The sequence below is a fragment of the Onychostoma macrolepis genome, chromosome 09, assembly GCF_012432095.1.
Source record: "Onychostoma macrolepis isolate SWU-2019 chromosome 09, ASM1243209v1, whole genome shotgun sequence".
In the NCBI taxonomy this organism is placed as follows: domain Eukaryota; kingdom Metazoa; phylum Chordata; class Actinopteri; order Cypriniformes; family Cyprinidae; genus Onychostoma; species Onychostoma macrolepis.
The window spans coordinates 25,472,183-25,499,844 of NC_081163.1; the positions used below are offsets into that span (position 1 = coordinate 25,472,183).

Genomic DNA, 27,662 nt, shown 5'->3' on the forward strand with positions numbered 1-27,662 from the left:
TTTTTTTAAAGAGTAGCTTGACTTTGATTAGATGCTTTCCAGCTCTGGCTAAACATTGCTCTTTATTTCTCCACCTGTTTTCAGTAGGTGAGATTTGGCTGAGTGGGCGCTGTATCGTGGGAAAGTCTAGTTAACTTGGTGCCAACTTTTGCAATCCTCTTAATGTCAGTGAGAAACAGAGTAACTTTAACAGAGTTTAACAGGATGTACTTTCACACGGGACAGTAACAGACTGAGTCTTTAAAATAATACTTATACTGTCCCATCTATTAGAATATTAGCATCAGTGGTATTATGATTTAAGTCTTGGTGATGAGCTGGGTGGATTTCCCTTCATCCTCCTGAGGTGCGACTGTTTTGAGTTAAAAACTCGTCTTATCATGTCAGATTTACCATGACCACAGACATCACGGATAGATGTGTTTTACATGTGGAGATTGGCCCAAATTCAATTTTGTTTCAAATAAACGACTTTCTTTTGTCAATTTATCAATGGATACTTGAAATAAAGTATTGTGGTTTCAGAAAAATAAGTAGCACAACTGTTTTCAACATCATTGATTACAATCAGACGTGTTGTTGAGCAGGAAATCAGCATATTAGAATGATTTCTGAAAGATCATGTGACACTGAAGACTGGATAAATCACATTTTAAAATAGATTCAAATAGAAGAAAATTGCACTAATATTTCATTATATTGCTGTTTTTACATTTTGTGTGTGTGTGTTCTTTGTAAATTCCCTGCTGTGTGTGTGTAACTTCAAGCACATTGGGATTAGATTTTAACAAGCCTGTTTCAATTCCAATCATCAGACCTTACCAAGAGTCTGATGTCAGAACAGTTCCAGATTGGCCTGGAAATCGTCCCGCTTTAGTTGTTCAGAAGCTTTGTTTGGGAGGGTTCAAGAATGCAGTCTGCATGCACTTTTACAGGACAGGTTAATGTGTATATGGGGTTTCTCTTTGCATTTTTGTGTGCATGTATGTAGGTATGTGGGTTAGTGTTGTGCTTTTATCTGAGTGTGTGTGTGTGTGTGTGTGTGTGTATGGTCTGGTCTGCACATGCTTCATTTAGACATCAAAGAGCGCTGCTGATGATTTTGCCTTACAATCCCCCCTCTCCTCCATCTGTACAAACAAACCCCGACGGCTCGGCCCAGCCCGAGACGTGTCAGGTGATCACGCACGTGAGCGACGGGAATCAATACGCCTCCCGCGTTTATACGGCTAAAAACCCTTTTAGCATCTCTTTTATGTAGTTTCTGAAGCGCGTTCTGATTTTCAAGGGATTTAGAGGTGCTTTTTAAGAGCCAGCCTGAGTCTCGTCAAATTAAAACCGCTCTCTGAGAAGAATTCTCAGCCTTTTTATCTATCAAATACGAACATTTACGATATGCAAGGCAAACGGTACAACATAAAACTCAACCCCTTAGTGGTTTATTTTATTGCTTTTTTCTTCTTTTCTTCCACCCAACAGTCTATAAGACAAATCAATAAGTCCCGAATAAAGGATTATATTTGTGAAAACCTTCAAAGATTGCTTCAGAGATTGCTGCCCCTCCCAACACAAACACACACAATGAGAAACATACAATGGTTTGTTATGCCGTTAATGGATTTGTGTGACCCTGTCATTGTTTCTTGCCACCAAGTGGCATTAAATATTCAATACTTCAGAAAGGGAAAAAATATATATATATATATATATATATATATCAATATTTTCTGATTATGGCTCTCATTCTTAAACACGAATGTATTTGGCGGATGCTTTGATCGAAAGAAACTTTGCATGTTATCTGTTCAGGCATCCTGGGAATCAAACCCATAACCTTGGTGTTGTTAGCACCATGCTCTAATGTTTGTGCTACAGGAGTATTATTGCTCAGGTGGAGTATGGAGGTACAGTCTCATTCCAGCAGGCTTTTGTGCCTGACTAGTCACAATAATGTGATGTTTATTGAGAAGAAAAGAGGTCCCAATACCAAAACCTGAGGTACACCGGTCGTTAGCTGGTTTCACTGGTGTGACTAGCTGTGTACAAAATGTAGTGTTGAAGACTGTGCTGCTGCTCTTGCAAATATTTTGTTTTGAATGTTCCAACTGTTTTCAGAAATCACAGAATTAAGAACAGAGTTAAACAAAAAGTTTAGAGCTTGCTTGTCCAGCTCCCTATGAATTTCTGGCTCTTTATTTTCCTTGTCCTCTGTGATAGACAAATGACTGACCAGCTAATATCCTGCACAATAGAACTTTGTGGATGCAACCATATATCAAAATATCACAATTTCTTGTCTTGTGATACTGCATCGATACCCTGAAACTGGCATTTCTCAGTGCTGTCAAATCTACCTCTACATGCAAACTGTATGAGAGATTGAAACATTTACATTCTGTGTACATTCTCTCTCTTAAATCAGAATGCATGCAATTATTTACGTAAGCATAGACATCTGTTTCTATGCTTAAACAATGTAACAGCCTGATTACAGTTTTTTTCAACTGCTTACACACAAAATCTTTACTTGTCACACAATTTCTGAAACCACACACTGCAAAACCATACACTAATTCTCGGCCTTTGACTCAGTTTTCAATTTTATAAAACACTTTGATAAAACACTTTCATAAAATCTAACACAAATTAATATTACAGCAAAGGTGTTTGCAAATGTTTGCTTTTGAAATGTGTTTGTGATATTTTGAATGCAGTACTTTATTTTGCAAGAGATTCGTGGCATTTTGCATTTTGTGTGTGCAATTCTTGGATTTGTGTGTAAAGATTTGAAAAAAAGAGTGTGTAAGCAGTTAAAAAAAAAAAAAACTGTAATGAAAGTTCTAATAAATTCATACATTTTAATTATCTGGCCAGTTCAATAACAGTTGTGTCTAACAGTTTTCTAAGAAAAAAAAGCTTACATTTTATTGTGATTATGGAGAGGGCTAAGCCGCTGGTTTTGTCTAGGGTGGGATTCTCTGCTCCAGCGGTGTGGTACACGGGCCCTAGGCAGGATGAAGAGCGTTTAGATGGCTTTTGGCTGCCCGTGTGCTGCTGGTCTATCAGAGCAAGAGCGGCAGCCCTGAGGGAGAGCTCGGGATCAAATGCTGCTGATTTCCCAGACAAAGGGGGAGGATCAGCCACTAACCCACATGTGTTTGTGTATGTGTGTGTGTCTGTGGTAGTGGATCTTACATATCACTAATGGCTCAAGGTCAGACTATTTAAACTTCGTGTTAGAAGAGTAAGTGAAAGGTATTGCTCTCTCTCTGTCTCACTCAGTTGTTTAAACAACGTTCACTTTACTTAGTTACAAGTTCAGTTGCACTTTCTCGCATTTCAGATCTCATTAAGCAACTAAATTAAATGTGATATAAGAGGATGTTCAACAAGGAAGAAGTGTAAAGTGGGATTTAATTTTATCCAATGAGAATTGATTGGATGGTGAAAAGTGGGCAGTTGAAGGGGAATACACAACAAATCATTTTAGAGGAGGAGCAATTTATTGCATTATAATCAATGATTACAAACTTTTTTGTCTTCAATAATAACTTTTTTTTATGCATTTAGCAGATGCTTTTATCTAAAGTGACATTGCACTGAAGGTTTATATTTTTATTAATTCATGCAAATTTGCACAAATGCATTGTTAAATACACCTGGCACATGTATTAACACAGGTTTTGATTTGTTGAATTTAATCTAAGACTTTTAGTGAACTAGTTATTTTAGTAAATAACTATTAGATTATATTCAGTATAAATGTACATTTTTTTCATTGATTGATTTTCCCAGTATTATTTTGCTGGGAGGGAATATTCTTCTGTATGCTTAGTATCTGGATGAAATTACTGGTTTGCTGTCAGAACAAATTTTTTCATAAATGTGCTTTTCCGATTTTTCATCTCTTATTTTAGTCTTAAACAGTTATGCTCTCTTTTTGATCTCCTCTCATTGGGTAAATATTGAGTTTCTGTCCAAACCAGTTTTGATTTACAATCGTGAAATGACTTGCAGAGCAGTTCTGTTATGCAGGAACCTTGTAGGTCCTTAAGCATGGGAGATGGGAAAAGTCAACTTTTGCGCAAAGAAAAATTGAATTTAAAGTTGAAAGCAGTTGCAGCGTGAACACTGAGTGCTCTTGACCCGTTTGGAGAACTTGTGCACCAGAACTGTGCAGTCATTACAAGTGCATCAATGTACAGCAGTAGAGCACATCACCCGCTCTTTAAACGCTTTTGAAGCAGCAGAAAGTCAAATCTATGCAAAGTAGAATTACACCCAGCCAGAGAAAGACTGAACCTCAACACTTTGAAGTGTGAGAAGGATAGAGATGTTCTGCGGTCTGTTCAAAGCCATCACGCCATTCTGTTCCGGAGCGTTCTGCAGAACGACTACATCACTGAACTCTGTTTTAGAGAAGATTTACGGAGGATCTGGAAAGATGATGAGCGGAGAAGCTCTGATTCGTCTGAAATGAAAGCAAGATGAAACAGGCCCAGATATTAAATATACATGGCGGCATAGAAAGGTGTCCTGGATTTCTACTCATTTTGTCGTGTTTGTAGATCTGAAAGGTTACGAGTGAACATGAGGAAGCAAGACTCTCTCTCTTTCTCCTCTTCCTGACATGCTGTTTGATCTACGATAATTGTGAACCGACAGAATTTTGGTGGATCAGATGGTCGGGACTCATGTATGATTGTGAAAAGTACACACTGCATATTTAAACTACTTTCATATATGATAGCAGGAATTATTCAAAAAACCATTTCACAGTTAAAAAAAAGTAGCACAACCGTTTTCAACATTGATAATAATAAATGTTTCTTGAGCAGCAAATTACAATGATTTCTGAAAGATCATGTGACACTGAAGACTGGAGTAATGATGCTGAAAATTCAGCTTTGATCACAGCAAGAAATCACATATTAAAATATATTCACATAGAAAACAGTTATTTTAAATTGAAATCATATTTAATATTTAATAATACTTGTGTTTTTACTGTATTTTTGATCAAATAAACGCAGCCTTGGTGAACATAATGAGATCCTTTTTTTTTTAAATGTTACTGAATGATATACAGTGTTTTGAACAAAAAAAACCCATTTAGTTACAGTTTATTTGAAGTGTTACAGTGTATTGAAGTTTATTTTTGTTATTACGGTTTAGTTAAATCAATTTTCTGTAATATTAATTAACTACATGTACTTGTTATACAACTATGGTTAGGGTTTGGTTTAGGATTGGTTGCTTGTAATTACTTGTAATAACTGTTATTACTAAGTAAGTACATGTAATGTGATGTTTTGATGTCTGCAATATGAACAGGACATGACAATGACAGGACACACAGTGGTGTTCCATTACTGATTTTTGGGTAACAATTTACTATATACTTATTATAGTAATTACAATAACTGGGTAAGAACTCACATGCTACTAACCCCAAACCTACACCTAAACCATGTAGTTACCTTATATTTCCCAGTACTTTCTTAGGTAAGTACACTGTAAGTGCACATACTGTAAAATAAAGTGCAACTGTTTTTTAGCCTGCATGGCGGACAATAAAATGGATGAAAAATCCCATAGACTTGCACTCTGTTGACTTGGACCAGTAAGAAACCACCTAATTACCACTCAAAGCACTCAGCCACCGCATAGCAACATTTTTCAAGGGCAAACAGCACTCACATTTTCTTCAAGAAATGTAAAAATCTTGCAGTGCACTATTGTTCAGCGTGATGTATTTATGTCAGCTTTATTTGTGCTGCTCTGCTTATACAATTCCTGCAGGGCAACACAATGGGAGACGTGTCACTGATCCGTCCCGCACATGTGTGTGTGTGTGTGTGTGTGTGTGTGTGTGTCCCGCAGGTCCGACGGTGAAGCTACAGCACCGTTCCCCTCGGCGAAGAGGACAGCAGCCCAAGCTCCTGAACAGCCCGGAAGACAGTCTTTATTACAACCATCTCAACGTGAGTTCAAAGCCTTTCATGGAAGCCTTTGTCTAACTTTGTTTCCAGATGATAATACAATTAAAGCTACCTGTGCCAGACCCCCGAGCCCCCACCCCCACGCCGCACTGCCGTTCTGTTGTCTCCACCATGTGCTTTGGCGCTTTATCTGTTGCTTTCATGTGAGGATGTCTCCCTTCACGGTGAATAATTGATGTGGTTTATCAAAGCCGAGCAAGATGCCTGCCTCATCAGCCTCAGCCCCGCGCGCTTTGATCAAGAAAAATTATGCTGTGACTTCTGATATTATCAGCATCTGCACACATTCAACACAAAATCACTTTGAATTAAAAATTAATGATTCTCTCGCGCATGTTCGTTGCTTCGCGCTTGTCTTTTCTGAAGCTTTTCTAACTCTGTGCGCGTGTGTGTGTGTTTGTCTGTGTGTGTTTGCGTGCGCTGGGTCTGTGTCCTCTCTGCAGAGAAGTCTGGATTATCAGGGGAGCAAGAGGAAACCCAGAAAACTGGGGTAAATAACAGCTTTCCTTCTTCGTATCTAAACACCCCACCAGCTCAGGAGGGGAGCAGAGAAGACCACGGCTCTGTTTGCTTCTCATGCAAATGCGCAGCTGAAAATACGAGCTATTTAAGAAGCGCCTTTTTTCCCCTATTATTTTTGGGAGGAGAGAAGACGTGATATAAGAATGCATGTATTAATTGTGAGATATGTGACCTCACAGTCTGTGAAGTTAAGCCTGGTTCCTCTAATACCTCGAGCAGGCTGTATATCAGCGCTCTTTATGAAAGGATTAACCGTTTCTTGCTTATTCTTTTATTTATTTATTATTTTTAACCCCTGTGAAAAGTAAGGCAGCTTTCTTGCCTGTTTAGTTTGTCGTTTTAACCTCTTAGGGTTATTTGTTTTGCTTTTTTAACACTTAAAATGAAAACACTATTTTATTAGTTTAGTGTCTGTATTTGTAGCACTGAAGTTGCTTCACCACAGAGATGTTTCAGAAACAAATGCAACTGACTATCATGAGAAACACACACATTAATAGTCAGAGGCAGGGAAATAGTATTGTGAAAAAAGTAGAGTGGATGGAGAAGATGCTCCAGGGACTCAATGGGAGTGAGTTTCAGGATTTCAGAGTGATGATACTAAATGATCTTCCACCCACAGAGGAAAGTCTGGATGTTTTGACTCTGAGGAGCTCAGAGAATATATGTGAGGCTGAAGTAACTAGTTGAGATAGTGGAAAGGTCATTAAAGTATCTTGTAATGGAAACGAGAAGAGACATGCAGCCAATTAAATTTAGAATGTAATTAGGGAAATTTGCATGTTCTGCTATTTTTCAAGTACTTTAAAGAATATTTTTAACAGTATTTTGCTAATTTTTCTATCATCGTTATGCATGCAGTTTTTATGAGCTCATATTAGTTGAGAGATTATGTTTAAATGTTTGTATTTAATTAATTTAATGAATTAATTTGCCACACCATAGGACAATTTCATTGAACTACTGAAGACAAAACTCAAAGTATACTTTATTTGCCTCAAGGGGACATTTATGAAAATAATAATAATAATACATTTGTGAAAATAAACATAAATAAAAAACTATTAAATTAAGTTGAAGTACTTTTAAAAATCTGTACTGATACAGGTATGCAAATAATGAGATGTATCACTGAATTTTCCATATCTGGCGAAGTATGCAGTGCTCATATAAAAACTAAAGATTATGGTGCTCTTTCCTCTACATGATTGTAATTGCTGTCTGTGCCCAGTGCATCAGCATCACACTAAGATTTCCAAAACACACAGTTATACCATAACTAAAAATGCTTCATGCAACAGCCTGATCTAACAATTTTTAACACAATTTTCTTATCGGCCCTATCAAACAATCTGCATAAAAGTACAACCTTTGATGTTTAAAACATGGAAAGACTTGAAAGAAATTATGAGACACAGCACCTACAATAAGCCCTCTTCCTGATGCTTTAATGTAATGTCAAACAAGTTTTAATGTAAAATATTGGCATTGATTTAAAAAAAAAAAAATGTCCACGTTATGCTTACTTCAAGAAACTACTTTAAAAACCCATAATATATTCAAGTTAATTCAGTTACATTATTATTTTTTTTTTTAAATTGATTTTTGAGTTAATTTAGATACTGTATTACATGAAGCATAGTTTTAGGTTACAGTATTTTTACAGTTTATGCCGTTTGCCTTAATGTATCAGTGAACCTCTTATATTTCATTCTCATTTCTCAGGCAAATCAAGCTTCTGGATGGAGAGGATGAATATTATCAGTTACTGTCCACTATAGAAGCCGTCCCTGAGGAGGAGGTTTTATCTGGCTCCTCCCCAAACCTGAAGACTGCCACACCCACTGTCCCTCCCATTATCTCATCCAGATGAGCTGAGCTCCGCCCACCACTTTAACACGTGCTGACAGTTGGTGAGAAACCACTGCGCCTGTACACAGTTAAACACACACTACCAACCAGCACCACTACCAACTTATTGGCTTAGATACATATTACATCATGGTTATAAGTATTTAAAGGGACAGTTCATCCAAAAATTAAAGTACTGTCATCATTTAGTCTCCCTAATTTTGTTACAAACATGTGCGACTTTGTTCTCTGAAACATATAAAATATATTTTAATAAATGTAGGTTTATAAATTAATTAATTTGTTTGTTTGTCCTTACAGTGGTCAATAATCGACAAAGCTCTTTGATTACCAAAATATAGAAATTCATACAGGTTAGGAATGACATGAGGGTGAGTAAATGATGACAGAATTTTCATTTTTTTGAGTGAACTATCCTTTAAAAGCAATTGCAATAAAGCCATTACAGACGGTTCCTTACAGTGATTTTACCATGGTTAAAGATGACATGAAAGCATCGCTTTTAGTACTTACCGTAGAAGTAATACACTTGAACATTTAAAATTATTTACTATAGATGTAATATCAAATAACACACTACAGTTTAAATTATAGTCAAGTCCTACAATCAACTTCTTTAAATTTTAAAAAATAAAAAAAAAAAAACATTTTTAATGCACATTAAATGCTTTTCATTTTATGTTATTACAAAGTGCACTTTTAAAAAGGGATTTAAGTATAAGAAACATAGTCATGGAAGTGTGCTTTCTTTCGGTACACCTAAATGACCTTTTATTTCATAATATTATCTGCTAGTTTTTAAAAAATTTACTTTTAAGATTTGAATTACACTTGAATTACATGTGCACATTCAGTGCATTTAAACACACTTCTTTTTCACAAGGTTATGCTACTCATATATATATCGCAACCTTATTATTTAATTATAATAACCTTAGATAGAACTCAGACAAGACCTTCGATTTGTCCAGCACCAACATCCTGTTAAATAGAAAATATGCCAACAGGAAATAAAATTTATCAAACTATTAATAGGGTGCCCTGCCTCAAGTAGCTTATTGCTTGTATAAAAGGAGAAAAAGCAATAGGGTAACAGCCACCAGTGTTTCATAAAATTAGTACCATTTCTTAATAATATGCAAATGCATTCTTGTACTAAGTAATATAATTAGTGCAGAGAATTAATATAGAATTAATAACTATAGAATAATACACAAGTTTATATGTGGTCCCGGATAGACCTGTGTTATAAAATGAACAGTGCCTTTCCATAATGCTTGATTGGTCAATCCAGCATTCTAGTCATGAATATAATAACAATAAAGCAATAATTACTGCTTAATTGAATTGGCCTCAGACATGGCTCATCCAAGCAGATTTTAGAAACTCAACCATCTGTATTTTTTGAAGATGTATCCTCGGCACAGGACTGGCAGTGGTAGTATCGCTCTCTGTTCTTCAGAGAAACATGTTTCAGTCTTCAGTAACTTAAAGTACAGCATTACAATCCCAACAATATGAACAAATCACTCATAGGCTGCTTTGTTTGTCCCTTTATTTCTGCACTATTTTTTCCACCTCTTTCTGTGGTTGTAGTCTTGTTTGCTGTGGCAGACTGTCAGATCAGACACGTTTCACCCTAATACACCTGCCAGACAGTGCAGATGTCACATGGCATGAATGAATGAAGAATTTAATGATAGAGCTCACTGAGTTTGGAGACGTTGACGTCCTGTGGTGTCATTATAGTCATTCAGGACACAACAGCAGTTATTCTGCAGAAACTGACTTTCTGTTGACTTCTTACACATATACAGCGGCCCCAAAACACACTTAGACACTTAAGACACAGTTAAAAAAGTGGCATTTATTTTAAAGATAGCAAACACACTTTTAAAGGAAGACATTGACAAAAATGTGTTTGAACTGATAAAATAGATAACTTTGTTTGTAAAATTGTGAGATACAAACTTGCAAAATTTGCAAGAACAAAAGTGAGATCAAAAGTCGCAAATGGGAGACTCAGAATTGCCTGAAAGAAAGACATTCTGTGTTTATAATATCTCATAATTCACACTATTCCCCACAGATTTGCAAGAAAAAGTCCAAATTGTGCAAATAAAAGTCACTTTTTTATTGCACAGCGGAAAGGGGCTTCCATAGATAACTGATTAAATGAAATCAACCAGTAATGTGACACTTTGTATTGTAGTGCATCATGTTGATAGTTAGTGTGATTGTCTTTACCTGTGGTTCCTCTGCTAGTGTAACCTGAGGAGAACTGACTTCATACATCCACTAAAAATTACCAAAACACCAGCTGAATAAAAGACATTGAGCAAAATTAAGAAGAAAAATGAAGGTAGTGAGGAGAAAAGCAGTTGTTGACACTTGCTTTGATATTTTATATCTACTGCCGTGACATTCAGACATTTTTGAGTGTGATTTCAGTGTCCAATTAAGGTTCTTTGTATATAAAGTTATGAAGGTAATCCACCGCAAAAAAAAGTTTATTATTATTATTTTTTAAATCATAAACACTGAAATGGTGCTGAAAATCAGAGAATAAATTAAAGGGGTGGTTTACTGCGATTTCACTTTTTTCATTTTAAATAGTGTGTAATGTTGCTGTTGGTGCATGAACAGTATCTGCAAAGTTGCTGCGCTGAAAGTCTTTTAAAAATCAGGAAGTTTAATGCCTACAAAAACGACTTATATGGGACTACAACGAGATACTTCCCGGGTTGCATACGTAAAAAACCCATAAATTTGCATCAACCCCTCCCTCCGGAACACGCAAAAAAGGGGGCAAGGCCATGTTCTGCGGCTTTGTCGAAGAGGAAGAGTTGTAGTGGAGAGTTGTAGCCATGCCGTCGAAACGGTGTTATTTTCACCCAGCTGTCAGGTCTTCTGTGTTCGGGCTTCCTACGGATGCTGTAGTTCGTCAACAATGGTTAAAATTTATGTTTGATTATGTTCCTGACAATTACAATCCTAATTTAGCTCTCTGTGCTGCGCATTTTACGGAAGACAGCTTCCAGAATCTACACGAGTTCAATGCTGGATTCACACAGAAACTATTACTAAAACATGGAGCAGTTCCAACTTTAAAACCAGAGGCAGCAGTTGTTGGGCCACAACCTGTAAGTAAGGTTTAATAATTTTAAATGTATTTGCATGTATAATTTCAGATGTAATGTTTTAGTTTTATCAAGGACGTAAACAAATGCCAACGCTGGCTTTAGTAGCCAGTTAGTTAAATGCTATTTCGTGTGTCTATGACAAACGCGTACAAACATTTTGGACCCGAATTTGTAATTATGTACTAATTTTGTAAATGTATTTTCCATGTATACTTTATGACGTAATTTTTCGATTTGATCAAGAACGTAAACAAGCCAACGCTGTTTGGTTATAGTAGCCAGTTAGTTCGATGCTATTTTGTGTGTACAAGACAAACGTGTACAAACTTTAAAAAATTAAATGTAATCACAACAGCAAACTTCCATTCAGAAACGTTTTGTAAGAGCCGTGCTTGCGGAAGTTCTGCTTGACTCTCTTCATTACCGCTTTCTGGGTCTGATTCTGGCTCAAACTGATACGGCAATATTGACACCATTATTTACATGCGACTGTCGCCTGTGAAGGTAATGGGCGTGAAGTTTCCGGACAATGTGCAGTACGCAGTTTAGCCAATCACAACACACCGGCCCAACTAACCAATCTGAGCCCATTGCCTGTTTCTGAGGGCGTGGTTTCATAGAATCAGGAAGTCAACCGGTCGTTCAAATGACAGAGGAGAAAGCGGCTTACAATAAAGGTGAAATATATGAAAAATAAGGCGTTTTTTTAACAAACGAAACACGAAGACATGTTATATTGCACCCCATAAATGCAATCAAGCAAAGAAAAAAAAGCAGTAAACCACCCCTTTAACTAAACATTTAATGAATATTTGTTTTAAAGTATTTTAAAGGAAATTGTCCGTTTGTGTAAAACTGCTTTTTAGGGCCCTGTGAACCAAATATTTAACTGCCCCTTTGTGATGTTTATGACAGCCCTGCACTCTCAGAGATGGATTTGACCTTATCTCATAGCGTCAGGCAATATCTGCATTTCAAAGCCTCTCATGGTTATGGAAAGTTTGAGGAATACCCTACAATGTCTTTCTTATTTTTGATTCACATCCTTGATATAATTCTTTCATTAAACACAGTTTATCAAACCAATAATGATACAATCATTAATTTGAATTCTCCTCAAGGAGGCAGATAACATTAGCACATGAAAAGTGATTCTTTGCGTTTGATCCCCTCTCACAGAAACGGAGACAAAAAGACATGAAGAGAGCAAGATAAGACTGTTATGAATGCCTCGCATTTCAAATTGTTTTCAACTTTGTTCTTTTAACATGTTTTTTTTTTTTTTTGTATTACTTTTTCTCTAAATCTTTTATTCAACACCTCCATTTGTGGACCTGCCGTGATGTTGGTGTAGATGAGAAATTTTGGACAAAACTCTCTCTGAGATGATAAGGGCCGCACCGCGCACACAAGCCAATTTGTGGCGCTGTTTTTTGAAATTTGCATATCATTTGGTTCATCTGCAGTTGTTGACCCCTCAGGGCCCACAAGAAAATCTGATCTTTAGTGAAGATGTAGACTAGATCTTATTCTCTCAAACACCCTCCATGTCTTTCTGTCTTTCTCTTTCAATTCCTTTCAGGTCAAAAAAAGCCTTATTAGCATGCTTGCCTTATTGGCATTGGCAAGGTTAAATTTTCAATATTTTCAAAGAATGAATAAATATTGCACACATATTCGAACACACACAATATAGAGATATTTACACTCAAGCGATGCCATAGAAGAACCATTTTTGGTTCCACAAAGAACCATTCAGTCAAAGGATCTTTAAAGAACCATCTCTTCCTTACCCTTTTATAATCTGAAGAACCTTCTTTCACCACAAAGAACCTTTTGTGAAACAGAAAGGTTCTTCAGATGTTAAAGGTTCTTTATGGAACCATTTAGACAAAAAGGTTCTTCTATGGCATCGTGAAGCACTTTTATTTTTAAGAGTGTACAATACAAAATGTGGCTATCAAGTGATGTACATGAGTGTGTTTTTGAATGTAAATGTAAACACATGCAGATACAGGTCACTTTCATCCTTTTTTTATTAGTAAGAATTCACATTTCTTGTCGCTACACTTTTCATTGCAGTTGTGGGATGTAGATTTCATTTGGAAGTGATTTTGGTGATTTGAAATTACAGTCTGTCTTCTTTTGGTGGCCTTTGTTTGTCCGTTTTATGTCACGATGTGTTTGTTGAGTGTGTACTTGGTTAGGTTCTCACCATTGATGCATATCTGTGTGTTTGTTGCCAATTGCAGTGTTTTATATTTTATTTTGATTTGATGATGGTTTTCCTCCAATACTGCTGTCAGTCAGTTTGATTTAGAGATGCCAAAAACTTTATGAAGGATTTTTTTTTTTTCTTTGAAAATAATGAAGAAGTGGAAGATTTCACCTATATTTCGGTTGAAATTATGTGTGACATTTTTGTGAGAAGCCAATCTGGCAATCTATTTATCTGTCACTAAAGAAGTGGATCAATTTGCTCTAGTGTTTTCAATACGACTTTGTTGACAATCATCCCATATTATTATAGTCAACACTTTGGGGTAATGAAACATCAGATGCTGGAAATTTTTGCAACATTTTTCATGATCAGTGCAGATTTATTTTTTAGCGGTATGGGGATTCAATGCGGTGCACATTTTGTTGTTGTTAATGAAGATATTATTGGTTTTCCGGTTATCTTAATGATGATGATGTTTGTCTAGAGTGGTCCACTTTTCCCTGTTCATTTTTGCAATTACTGTCCTTTACTTGTTTCTTTCTGGCAAAAATAATTACACTACTAGTTACATTACTTCGTCCCACAGAAGTTGTAATTGCATATCTTACCCAAATAATTCTTCTGAAATGTTACCTACAATATATTTCTGCCTCATCATTTGACAAAAATCTACATTGGATCACAGTCAAACACTGTGATTGTGGTGATTAGTGACTTTTAAAGGGTTACTCCACCCCAGAATTTAAATTTTGTCATTAATCACTTACCCCCATGTCATTCCAAACCCGTAAAAGCTTCATTCGTCTTCGGAACACAATTTAAGATATTTTGGATGAAAACCAGGAGGCTTGTGACTGTCCCATTGACTGCCAAGTAAATAACACTGTCAAGGCCCAGAAAAGTATGAAAGACATCGTCAAAATAGTCCATCTGCCATCAGTGGTTCAATCTGACTGAAGCGACGAGAATACTTTTTGTACGCAAAGAAAATAAAAATAACGACTTTATTCAACAATTCGTCTCCTGTGCGTCAGAGTAGCACCATTTTGGAGAATATCCGCTGGGCGCAAATAGTGTACGCTGTTCTGTGTCAGCCGCACCACACAGATCCGTCTTTGATTTGAACAAAAACAGCATATCTGTATTCATGTTTCGTTTCTGTAGTTACTAGTAACTAGTTACTCCCCAATACTACTTATAACCAGTGTTGAGCACGTTACTTTAAAAAAGTAATTAGTTACTATTTACTTCTCACAAATAGTAACTGAGTTAGTAACTGAGTTACATCATTATAAAAGCAACTAATTACCAGGGAAAGTAACTATTTCGGTACTTTTTAAAAATCTTCAAATGTCAAATAACTTTGGATATCCCCAATATTAAATATGTTAAATTAATGAAATGGACACTAAAAAGAATAAATTATTATTATAAAACATTGTACATTAATCTACACTATTTATCTACTGACACTTAGTATCAGTCAGTCAAGCATTATAATATAATATTATGATAATTTAATATTATATGATGATAGAACTTTAGTAATTAGAATAACCAAGTATGAATGCATATTTGTCATCAATATAAAATGCACTAAGGATTAATGAGCTGCTGGGTTCATGAATATTAATCACGTTGTCTGCGTTCGCTCGAATTGATTTACTGAAATCAAAACAGGGACGATAATAGGTGAGCGTCAGCCAATGAGATTGTCGTTTGCGCCTTAGTTCCGCCCACTACCAGAGAAACCGGCAGTTCTTAAAAGCTGAAGAATTCCAAAGGTACTCCATTATTTTGACAGGAAAATACAACAAAGAATATCGTTTACATGTAGCGCATCAATTCTGCATGTTATGAAAGACTCTCTTGCTCTGTATCTTTCTTTGCGTGCGTGTATGTGAGAGAAAGCGACGGCGAGTCGCGCGCCTTCACACTAGAGTTTATGGTATGTCAAATACAGCTACACTGCGCATCCATTCAGATGAACTGAAAAATTAAATTCTAATAATATAATATAGTAACGCCACATTTTATTGTCAGTAACGGTAACGGCGTTGTAACGTGGGAAACAGTAATTCGTTTGATTACTCGTTACTGAAAAAAATAACGCTGTTTATTTATAACGCCGTTATTCCCATCACTGCTTATAACAAACACACATTAACCAGATTTGGGTTTTAGAATTCATTTTTATGTTCAACTGAGAATGTAGATATAATTCTTGTGTGTTACAAAGTACATGTGACTTAAAATGTACGATTAACAAAATGAATTAAAGCATAATTACAAATGACAGTAATTCCTATGCCTGCAGACAGAGGCAGTGTAGATAAATGATCATCACAAAGTTCTGTTAATAACGCGTTTGTGTAGCGTGTGTGTCAGTGTGTGCATGCTGACTAGCTCTAGTTCTAATCATAGCTGGCCATGTCCAGTTTTCTTGCTCTTGGATGAGGCGGTAATGAGAATATTCTGCGAGCATTATTCCCCGTCTGAGAATATTTAGTTCCTCTGAAAAGCGCCGGCTGAAATAGGTCACTCTAACACCCGCGAGTGCCTCTTTAAAGAACATCGAATCCATTAAGAGAGATCTTGTTCCCTAGATTATTTTGGCCCTGTTTTGCCATGGAAATCAATTTTGAACAAGCTCTCTAGTTTTTGTGCTTGCCTCTGAAGTTCGCCTTCACGGTGGAGACTGTTCTTCAGCAGGCATCCTTGGTTAACCGAGACAATATCAGGCCAAAGAAACTCCGTGTGACGTGACGTTTAATAATCAGAAGCAGGTTGAGAATTAAACAGAGCTGTAGAACTGTCAAACACAATGCTTTTATTGACAAGCTAAAGCTACCGATGATCCCTAAACTCGTGTCTGCTCCGGTAAACAATGTTGGCCCTGCACCTGTGCACTTTAATATCTCAATAACTCTCAATAAAACCAGGACGGCCTATTCTTTGCGCTCATTAAAGCACCCTCCGCATCTGGAGCGCCCGACGATCTCTTTTAATGTGGTCGGCACACAACGCCGAAGAGTTTTTCCCCTCGGTTTTAACTGTTTGTTCTAGAGCGTGTGTTTTCTTTTCCAAGTATGCGGAGCAATGTGGCACCTTTCAGATATTTTGCAGCCGTAATCTTCAGATAGAGCAGTATTTATTGTCAGACAGCACACTCTCTCATACTAATAGACAGGGTGGACTTCAAAGGGGGAACACAAATAGACTGGCATTGTCCTGTCTCTATATCCTCTAGAGTTCAAAGGAAGAGTTTTGAATAGCAGTGTTTCCAAAGCCTCTCTTTCAAACCTGCTGGGATGTAAAGCAGGTAACATGCCATTGATACATAAGAACACACACACTCCCGCGCTCCCGCGTATATGTTCGTTTGCTAGTAAACGCTTCCTGTGAGCCGCATCTCGTAATCGTGGTGGGATAATAAAGCTGGGAATGAAAGTAAACACTTTATTTTGCCGTCTTTGCTCGCCGCCTCTCAGAATAAACAGGTACTTTAGGATATTTGCAGATTAGCGGTGCTCCGCTTTTACGCTGACTGATGTGTGACAGACAGACAGGCATAAGAGCCAAACAGATGTCGGGTACAGGAGTGGGCGCCCTCCCTAAAGACTGATTTAATGAAGAACCACGGAAAGAGAGCGGGTTAGAGGAGAAAGACAGAAGGAGAGAGCGGGGTAGCGTAAGATGTAGAAAGAGAAGGGCTGAGAGGGGGAGAAGGAGATAAAAGAGTGAGTGGAGTACGCACATCAAAGACTTGCTAATGATGCTGGATGCCATTAGGGCTTGTAGTGGCCTTTGTTTCGGCTTCCTAACACCTGCAATTTGTTGAGGGCTTTCTATGCCCCGCTGAATTACCCACATTTGCATGAGCGCTGAGTGAATACCAGAGGGATAAAAGTGGGAGATTTTGCCCCACTGCATTTGGACTTGAATGTGGGCTGTGGCCAAATCTCGCCAATGTTCGGCATCTGTCTCAGGAGTAACTGAGCTATTAGCCAACTGTGTCTAAAAGATTTACCAAACTAGTCTTGTGTCTAAAAGATTTACCAAAGTAGTCTTTACTTTGTCAGTTGATTCGCATGAACTTAAGTGTGTTTCCTCAACTACGGGCTCCTTTATGTTCCAGGATCTCTAACTTTTTTCTGAAACGTTTTGGAAACTTTTCACCACTGCTTCATAATTTATTTTTGTTACATTTAAAAATGACTTTATGTGTACATTTCATTATTGTGCCCAGATTTTTGCTCCTAAAATATAAAAATAATTTTAAAAATTGTATTGTTAAAACTATATTTACAAAATTACATGATTTGTTGCACTACCAGTTGGTAAGATTTTTTGTTGTTTTTGAAAACTTTTATTTATTAAGGTTATTTTAATGCGCACCAAGGCTCCATTTATTTGATCAAAAATACAGTAAAACAGTAATATTGTGAAATATTATTGCAATATAAGATAACTGCTTTATAGTTCTATATATTTTAAATTAACAATTTATTCTTGTGATCAAAGCTGAATTTTCAGCATCATTATCCTTCAGAAATCATTCTAATATGCTGATTTGATATTTAAAAAAATAATAATGTTGAAAACAGTTGTGCTGATTAATATTTTTGTAGAAACTGTGATACACAAGTTGAACAGAACTGCAATTATTTGAAATAGATTTTTTTTTATTTAACAATCTTTACTTACAATCTTAACTGTCTTTGATCAATTAACTCTATCTTTTTGAAGGGTACGTAAAATTGACTTATATTTATATATTTATTTTATAGTTTTACACAATTTGGCAATCAGACCAGCAATAAGTCACAAGACTTACTTGTTCACCAAGTAGACAACAGTGTTAGTGAAGAGCATGAGATGAAATATGAAACGTGATCTGTGAAGAAGAAAAAAATCAATGTAAATATGTTTTTATTGTTTTTGCAAACAAGCTTTTAGTTTGTAAAATTGTATAAAAGGGGTTAAAATAGTATTTAATTGTTTACACTCTTAAAAATAAAGTTGCTTAAAATGTTCTTCACAGCGATGCCATAGAACAACCATTTTTGGTTTCACAAAGAACCATTCAGTCAGAGGTTCTTTAAAGAACCATATCTTTCTTACCTTTTTATAATCTGAAGAACCTTCTTTTGCTACAAAGAACCTTTTGTGAAACAGAAAGGTTCTTCAGATGTTAAAGGTTCTTTATGGAACCATTTAGACAAAAAGGTTCTTCTATGGCATCATGAAGCACCTTTATTTTTAAGAGTGTGTGTAGGGTAAATAAAATCCTAACTGTAAAATTAGTGTTAGCAAACAAAAGAAAATGTTAAAAATGTCTTTCCCACCACAGAACGCTATTAAGCACAATACATGCTATTTGACACACAATGAGAGGGAATGACAAATTTGTCCTTTGATGTATGAAAATCTTCTGTTAAACACTGAAACACAAAAATTAAATACACTGTGAAAAGTGTGATTTAAGGGAGTTTATCTTTCCAAAAGTGCCTGTAGTTGAAGAAACAACATGAAAATGCTGGATCCTGTAATCATGAGCTGAGGACTATTCTGCATGAACACGGCCATATGGAAGCGCATGTAGCCCATATCTCCTGAAAATGAGCTAAAGTTTCTTTTCCTGCGGGGCTTGGATAGAGGTCTGGGGAAAATCAGAGCATGAAATTGCGATTAGCCCCTGTTGTTTGTGCAGACCAGGAATAGGCTACAGGACTTGGCATGGCCGAAGGTGTAACCTGTTTTGTTTGGCCTTGCTCAAGCCCTCCCAGATGGTGCTCGCAGCTGCCACTGAGTAAACGCAAGCAGGGCGAGCACTGAGAGAAGTGGCCAGGACCTGTTTACATTCAGGAGGCAAAACAACAAACCTGTCCCTTACAGTCGGGACAAGCCATCTCAGTTCAGACGGTTTCTTACTGCTCATCATAATCATACAAACATAACGATTATGGAAAGTAATTTACCTAATTCAGCTTGAAACATTAGCTTCTCTACACTAATCATTACAGAATATGAGTTCTGCCATCATAAAAAAAAGAAAGTGGTTGAATTAGTTTTATTTTAGTATCATTTATACTATTATAGTTTTACTAATATTTTTAGTTGTGGTTACTTTAATAATTTTGTTGTGTTTTATGAATTTTGCTGTGTTTTTGTCAGTTTTTTGTCTATATACTTTTTTTTCTTTTCTTATTTAGTTTTAGTTATTTTAGTACATCAAATTAAATGCGTGAAAATGATAAATGTTTCCTGATATAAAATAGGTTTTTTGGTTTTTAGGTGTAGTTTTATTATTAACCCTGAGTTGGATGACTAATGGGATATAATATAATCACTAAAATGCCAAACTAAATCTTTAATATCTCAGTTCTGGCTGTGATTCAAACACAGATTAAATGAAATAAAGCGATTCACCAATTTTTATTCTAAGAAAAACACCCCAGTATTCTCTCAGGCCTACTTTAAAGTTTCAGAAGAGATCTCAATTATTTCTCAAATTGTTATCAGATTTGGCAAGATACTTTGTTTGCAAATTAATTTTAATGTAAACTCATCAAATTCTTCCAAAGCCTAATAATCTGAGCTGCTATCTACAGGTACTTTATATCTCTATAATTGTATTTAAGTCACTATTGACTCTATATGCATTTCACAGATTTGCATATAGGAGCACACAGGAGAAACATTTGAGATGAAGTTGACACTTAAGTACAGCTGAGAACATTCTGAAGTTTCTTAAAAGCTGAATGGTTTTGCAGCTCTATTTTCCATCTTTCAATGGTTTGAACAATATCTCAAATTCCATTTGGACTGCTGTTTAATATTAATTTGCGCACAAAACAGTTTGTTAATATGAGTTTCTAGTGAAATCTAAATGTGCTCTGAAACGTTTAATTAATTCAGCAATGAAGAAAGCCTCAATTGTCCCAAGGACAAACATCTGCACAGGGCTTCAAACCCCATCCGACTGAATATAAAATTAGTAAAAATCCATAAACTAGATGTTCTGGCCCCTCCATATAATCCCAAACCTCTGATCATGCTCGAGGAAGCCAGACCTGACCCCAACAATTACCCCGGGCTGGCGGGAACAGAGCGGGTCAGAGCTGCGATGCCACACACAGCGGCAAGCGGGTGTTTAAGGGGCGACCTCTCCCTCATCTCCTGACCCGAGGCCCGTCAGCACACCGCTCCAGCCTGAGCACAGGCAACAGGATCAGATTTCAGGGGAAAATGTTGAAAATTAGCAAGAGCAGAGTCAGAACACAATGGCAGCTTTCTGTCAGGGAGAGACTTCAAAGGGCCGCTGAGTGACTACTCTGAGTTGGACTTTGTTGTAGATCACTGAGGAAATTCACAGATGTTTTCTCATACGAGACACCATTACTGAGGCTCTCGTAGCCAGTAGCCCCGAGCATTTCTCTGCCTTTCCATCTCTCCTGCTCTTGTGTGTGAGACAGATGTGGAACCCCTTTTTTCTTTTTTCAGACTTTTTGCTTTATTTTCTTCTGCTGTCTGTCCAGAGAACATGAAAAGTTCAGCTCTGACCTGTCCGAAAGAAGCCTTAAAAATCATCAAAAACTCACAGACAATGCTGTGATCCTGTCAAAAGAAATCCATTAAAGTTGTGCATCACCACTGAACTCTTGTAGATTAGATTGATATTTTGCAACATTTGCATATGATTTGATTAAGCTTTTCATTAACCCTTTAAAGCCTACTGTTTCTTGGCATCTAAATTATTAACATGATCAAAACTTTGCTGAAAAACCTGTTTACACAATCTTCAGTCATCTGATTGATTTTTCAAACTTTTTCAGCAAGTAAAAGGCCATTTAATGTGATTGTAAAACCGCCCCCCTTCAGCTCGTGGTTCACGTGTCTTTTTACTGTGAAATCTTCACTGATTTTTAGAAAGGTAATGAAACAATAACTTTTAATTGTTAATATTTCAAGATGAACTCTTACTGGACTGGAGTTGCTTAGGTTTATTATTTGATTATTCATGCATTATTTAAAAAAAAAAAAAAAGTCATTTTAAAATGTATCAATTATGATACAACAGTCTTTTGAGGAACAATATTTGTTCATCTCTCAAAAATCATTGTTTTGCATTGCATTACATTTACGTCTGCTTTATTTTTTAAAGATCATTGATTTACATTACAAGCTATCAAAATTACACTTACACGGTTAAATTTGTGGATTTATGTTTTATGTAACCGCTGAAAACTAATCAACCTCTTTTTTCTTTTACAGATTGCCTTCTCCAGCCTTTTGCTACGAAATGTGCTGTATATATAAAATAATGAGGGGTAATTATTTATGTATGCATTATTTTCTCAGTATTTGGATTCATGTATTTATTATGAAAGACAAATGTATCAGTTTTCTTGTAAAATAAAAAGGAAAAATGCATACTGCGATTAATTATATAAGGAATGTCCATGGCAGCCTTTGGAACTGTTAATATTTATAATATGTTGCCAAACAACATGATTAGAAGAGTAATAGCTGACTCACTGTACTTCATTTGTTTCTTTTTTTCTCTTTGGTCTGAGCTGTTTATGAGCGACGGACCACAGAACGAAGTGTGTACATCCTCTTTAGAGAAAGTGATCAGCTGCTCAATAATGTGCTCTCTTCACTTTATAGAAGCAGAGCGTGTAAATGAGTGGCGCTGTAATGTGAGACTTGCTGTTCCAGTAACAGTTTGGTACAGATCTTAAATCTCCATCACTGCTTCTCATGTTGATATTATAAAACTCCCTCTGGTAATCGATTCATTCCAACTACACAGTACAATTAAATATATATATATATATAAAACATCTGGAAAGTAACACTGCATGGTTTTGAATTGTGTGGTTGTGAGTTTCACTTGTACAGTGTTTGTGTTCTCAATCCAATCTTGCCAGCTGTTTTGTATCCTAATCTATCTAAAAAAAAATAGTTTTGTTATTTATTGTGTGCCGACTACTTTTAAAACTCTTTGCATGCACTGCATAACCTAAATTAAGGTTGCCAAAAATTAAAAAACTTATTAGCCTGTGGCATTCAGAAATATATTAAATAGGTTATAAATATATATAGTTGAACACCATATAATTGGAGGTGACCGTTAAGAAGAATAAACAGAATTGTGCCCTCTTGCAATTCTCTATGGACCGCAGGAAAACTGAGATCTCCTCCCGGTGGGAATCCCCCTCCTCCCCCATTACTATGTGAGAAACCTTAATCCCATCAAAAGAGCTGATCTGCTTCAACATCAACTACTCCAAACTGCTCGAAAGGGACAGTTTAAAAAGTCATAGATGAGACACATCTCTCTGTGGGTGTTTACTTGTCTTGTTTTTTATTTAGTCTACTGCTCACATTTGAAACTGCACTGATATGACAGCCCGCAAAACTTTGAAACTCCTAAACACATCCTACTTTGAAGCACTTTTGGTTTTTAGCACTCTTTTACCATGCTTAGTCCTTGATTCCTGTGATATTTGTGGAGGTGTCACATGCGCTGGAGACTGAAGGCTTGACTGGTTCAGGGCGGAGCAGAGGGAGGAGAACTGGAAAATGTTCAGACTTTCTCAAAGATTGAATCTCCTCCTCTTGCCAGCCTGCAAATCGCACAACTAAGACATCATCATCATCACCATCATGTCCCCTCCACACCTTGATGGCTCGACGTTGACTTTGTTGTGTTGTGGGATTGTTCTTTCCTAAATGATTTGTCTTATCAACTATGAAAACAATAAGCAGTCGCTTGTTCTTTTTGGTCTTTAATTACAAGCAATTAGTGCAACTAAAGAATAAGTGATTTGAGAGCTGCTTTGTTGACTTGTGCCAGAAACAACCGCATCCTGTTTTTATTATTTGTTAAAAACTGGGGGAAAATTGTTGTCTGTGTTTCAGACATATTTCACGGTTCATTATTACTGTTGTAACTAAATTAAAATGGCATTGTTGCATTTACTCACAGGACAGATTCCATCTATTCTATTTATTCTTTTCAGTTGCACAATGTTAATGTCTACATGGTTGTGTTTATATATTGCATATATACAATATCAGTATATTTTATGACGTTATATCATGAATAACTGCTAATATGGCGTGTTTGCTGTGATTTTTGGAAAGACCAACAAGTCAAAGCTCCTTGTAGGTGATGTAGGTATCAAATAAGCGTAAATTGCGGGACAGAAAAACTACGTGTGAACTTTCTACCGAGTCAAATGATTCCTTCCTCTTGAAGTTATCTCGTAAGCCTGTACCAGATCTCTGGAGATAACACACAGTCCTATTGTCGCACAACAAATCCTTAATTACAGAAAGGGGGATCGGGTGACTCCGGCATCCAATAGCGGGGTCTCCAGGCGGCGAGGGGGTCTTTGATCAAGAAAATCCAATTATTTGTGTATATACATTTCCCACATAGTGATTACTTCATTAATTGTCCCGCCTTTATCCCCACCCGTCCCATCCCCCCCTAATAATCAGCCCTTTTATCCAGACCAACAAACACACCATAGGAGCTTTGTGTGGATTCAGAGGATTTGCTTCCCCCTCTCAAAGAGCCGCTCTTCTTTGATGATTGGGCAGCGGCGAACTTCAAAGTCATAAATCTCACTCCTGACTGGCTGGCGGCCCACCAAAGTCCTTATCAAATCCAAAGAAGTGATCCTTCACTCCCTCAGATAGTCCAGGGATAGCTGGAGGAGAGGAAGCGACGAGACCGCACTTTCCGTGAGAAGACGTATTTAAGTATTTCTGAAGAAGTGAATTTGGCTGCTTTAAACCGGGAAGCTTGAGGAACTCGAGGAAGTGTTGCCATGGCAGCTGTGGCTGTGCTGAGGAACGACACACTACAGGCATTTCTTCAGGTTCGTGAAAAGTTTGAGATATTGTTGAAAATGTCCTTCGTAACGCGCGTGTCGCGCAAAACGCAAATAAACGGTGCTTATTGACGAGAAGTGTCTCTGAACTGCGCAAACTCCTGCTGATAACGAGACAGTTCTACTTTATTTGAGCGATTATTCGAACGATTTCATATTTAACAAAACAAAAAAACGCACACATAACAAGACTGCAGGAACTGTAGGACTTCCTTCATCGTTAAAACGATGTTTCCATCCATGTAATTAGTAATTACAGAGTTTTTGAGTTTCAGTTCGATTTTCATCATCAGTAATTAAATTTAGTGGAACAAAAAGTGCAATAAACTTGCTTTACACTTCATTTTAAATTTGTAAGGCAGCAGTTAAACTTAAGCTGGTTGATTTTTTTTTGTGTGTACTTAATTAGAATGGAAAATAGCTCAGATGAAACATCATTTTTGATTAAAAATGACTGTAAACATATTTCACCAATGCAGCTAAAGTTGTGCATATTCAAATAACCAAATTCCGTCGTTTTGTCCAACTTGAACAGAGATTAAATGTGGTCATAGTTTCATTGGCTCATTTTAAAGTCATATCCTTCATAAACACTAAGGTAAATTTGCTTTTGTGCACAATTTTGTATGTATCATTGAACACAACATGTGGAAAACTTACCACCGAAAGTTAAAGCTGATGTTTAAAAAGTGTTTTCAAGCATGTGTAGCTAAATGTTTTAACACGGCTCTTTCCTACGATCCAGGATCGCACTCCCAACTCCTCGCCGGAAAACAGCAAACACTCTCCTCTGGCACTTCTAGCGGCGACGTGTAACCGGATCGGTCATCATCACGGATCCACACCCACGGAATTTATTCAAGTTCCCTACGACACGACCCTCGGGTCTCCGTCACGGATTTTCCACCCTTGGAGTAACGAGGCCAATCCCCAGCCCTCGCTTTCCAACAATTCTTCCTTTGGACTATCCTCCAAATCTCACCTGCAGGGCTCCTACACCACCCACCATGAGCTCCCCTTAACCCCTCCGGCTGACCCCACCTATCCTTATGACTTCTCTCCGGTCAAGATGTTGCCATGCTCCATGCAGTCGTTACAATCAAGCTGCCCGCCGACCTACGTGCCTGCCGTCACCTACGCAGCGCCACCCCCCATCCCGCCCGGTTTCGTCCCGGGACACTCAGGCCTGGTCCATCAGCAGCAGAGACAGCTGTCTCCAAACCCGGGGGAGGATATACCGTGGTGGAGCCTTCAGCAAGGAAACCACGTCAGCCACCCGTCGACCCTCGGCCCGCACCGCTTCCCCATCCAGAGGGGCTTGGTGTTGGGACACACAGACTTTGCACAGTACCAGACTCAAATTGCAGCACTCCTCCACACCAAATCCCCCCTGGCCACCGCCAGGCGCTGCCGGAGATGCCGTTGTCCTAACTGCCAGTCGTCCAGCTCCAGCGATGAGCCCGGGAAAAAGAAACAGCACATCTGTCACATCCCCGGATGCGGGAAAGTATACGGCAAAACCTCCCACCTAAAGGCGCACCTGCGCTGGCATTCGGGAGAGAGACCCTTCGTGTGTAACTGGCTCTTCTGTGGGAAGAGCTTCACCAGATCGGATGAGTTACAGAGGCACCTGAGAACTCATACCGGGGAAAAACGCTTTGTGTGTCCAGACTGCTGCAAGAGGTTCATGAGGAGCGACCATTTGGCCAAACATGTGAAGACGCACCAGAACAAGAAGAGCAAAAGTCATGAAAAGACCTCTGATTACGTCAAAAGAGAAGACCTGAGACCTGTGTAGTAGTAGACTTGGATGACCATAGACTAGTGCAATATATACAATCTTCAGGATCCTCATGAAGCGAAAATATGTTTTGTTTTTTTGTTTTTTCATTAAAAAAGTTGATGAGACTTATAAGACTGGGAGTCTTTTTTTTGTTTTTTTGGACTTGTAAATACAATTTTCAAGTCATTCTCAGTTCCTCAAGGAACCCTGGAAAATGTTTCCTGTCCCTGAGCTACTCAAAACATTAACAAGTTTTGACTTGTGTTCAGATCTCTGTCTTCGGTGGAAGATTTCTTTATTCTGTAAATATATTGATAGCTTTTGTTGAATGAAAGTGTCAGTTCTCGCTCCTTGTGGGGTGTTTTAGCATGCTATTGAAAACCATCTGTTAAACTTTCGAAATTATTGTGTGAAAATAAAGAATATGACTTGTACATGCCATTGAAACAAGGCGGTGAAGTGGCGTTATTAACAGTGGATAGATTTATATTTTCAAGAGGAAAAATGCGAGTTAAACGGATGTCAAAGTTTGAATTTAAGTACGTTTTATAGTGTGTGAGTGTGTATAAAACGCTTAACAGAGAAACAGTGAAACTCTGTTAAAAATGTCTAGAATGAGCCAAGAATGAAGCACTGTGAGATTTATCAGTTTGGTATCAGTTATTAGGATACATAGAGCTCTGATGTTCAGTTCAAAGGACAGCTTTTATACAGCATTATATGAGTTTAAGAACAAAGTCGACAAAAATGACAATAAAGCAAACGTTAACTGACATCAGCTGTAGTTTTCTGTTTTTCATAATGTCACTCATAAGCATTTTGTAGATGCTGTCAGTATTTGATATGTAAAATATATGAACACATCCCCAAGCTATTCTACAAAACATATCTGTAGGAAATCAACTTGGAGTTTTTTTGCACTGCATCGAAATCCTAGAATCATATTAATGAAATAACATGACTAACTGTATGGCAAATGTATTACTATCATGTCAGATTCCTAAACAATTAGAAAACAGAATATCAGTACTGTGGCGTTCAAATCTGCTCCATCTTGATACAACATATTCAGATGCACTGCGAGTAATAGAAAAACCTAATTTCTATGCAGATTTTGATGTGCTCACATTCTGATCTTGATGTTTTTGCGGAACTTAAATCAAATTGAGTCAGTTTTAACCTCAGTTTATGCATTTACATTTTTAATAA

The 27,662-nt window shown here is 37.2% G+C and overlaps 2 protein-coding genes across 7 annotated transcripts in view; both read left to right on the top strand.

The window, feature by feature from the left end:
- The window catches only part of myo3b (myosin IIIB), a 138,364-nt gene extending 114,594 nt beyond the window's left edge, over nt 1-23,770 (top strand). For 4 of the 6 annotated variants that reach the window (XM_058787029.1, XM_058787031.1, XM_058787030.1 and 1 more), the window contains 4 exons: nt 5,884-5,984; nt 6,446-6,492; nt 8,250-8,437; nt 22,038-23,769. In XM_058787029.1, coding sequence (XP_058643012.1) covers nt 5,884-5,984; nt 6,446-6,492; nt 8,250-8,397 — 296 coding nt within the window. In that variant the 3' untranslated portion in view covers nt 8,398-8,437; nt 22,038-23,769. Of the gene's footprint in view, nt 1-5,883; nt 5,985-6,445; nt 6,493-8,249; nt 8,438-22,037 lie in introns of those variants that run through there. The other 2 variants (XM_058787028.1, XM_058787032.1) reach the window with 2 other exon arrangements.
- Nucleotides 23,771-24,327: 557 nt separating this feature from the next.
- On the top strand, nt 24,328-27,221 carry sp5a (Sp5 transcription factor a). The gene is made up of 2 exons (XM_058787493.1): nt 24,328-24,658; nt 25,416-27,221. Exons 1-2 carry the CDS (start codon nt 24,608-24,610, stop codon nt 26,466-26,468), a joined length of 1,104 nt encoding a protein of 367 aa, XP_058643476.1. The 5' UTR covers nt 24,328-24,607; the 3' UTR covers nt 26,469-27,221.
- Nucleotides 27,222-27,662: the final 441 nt, after the last annotated feature.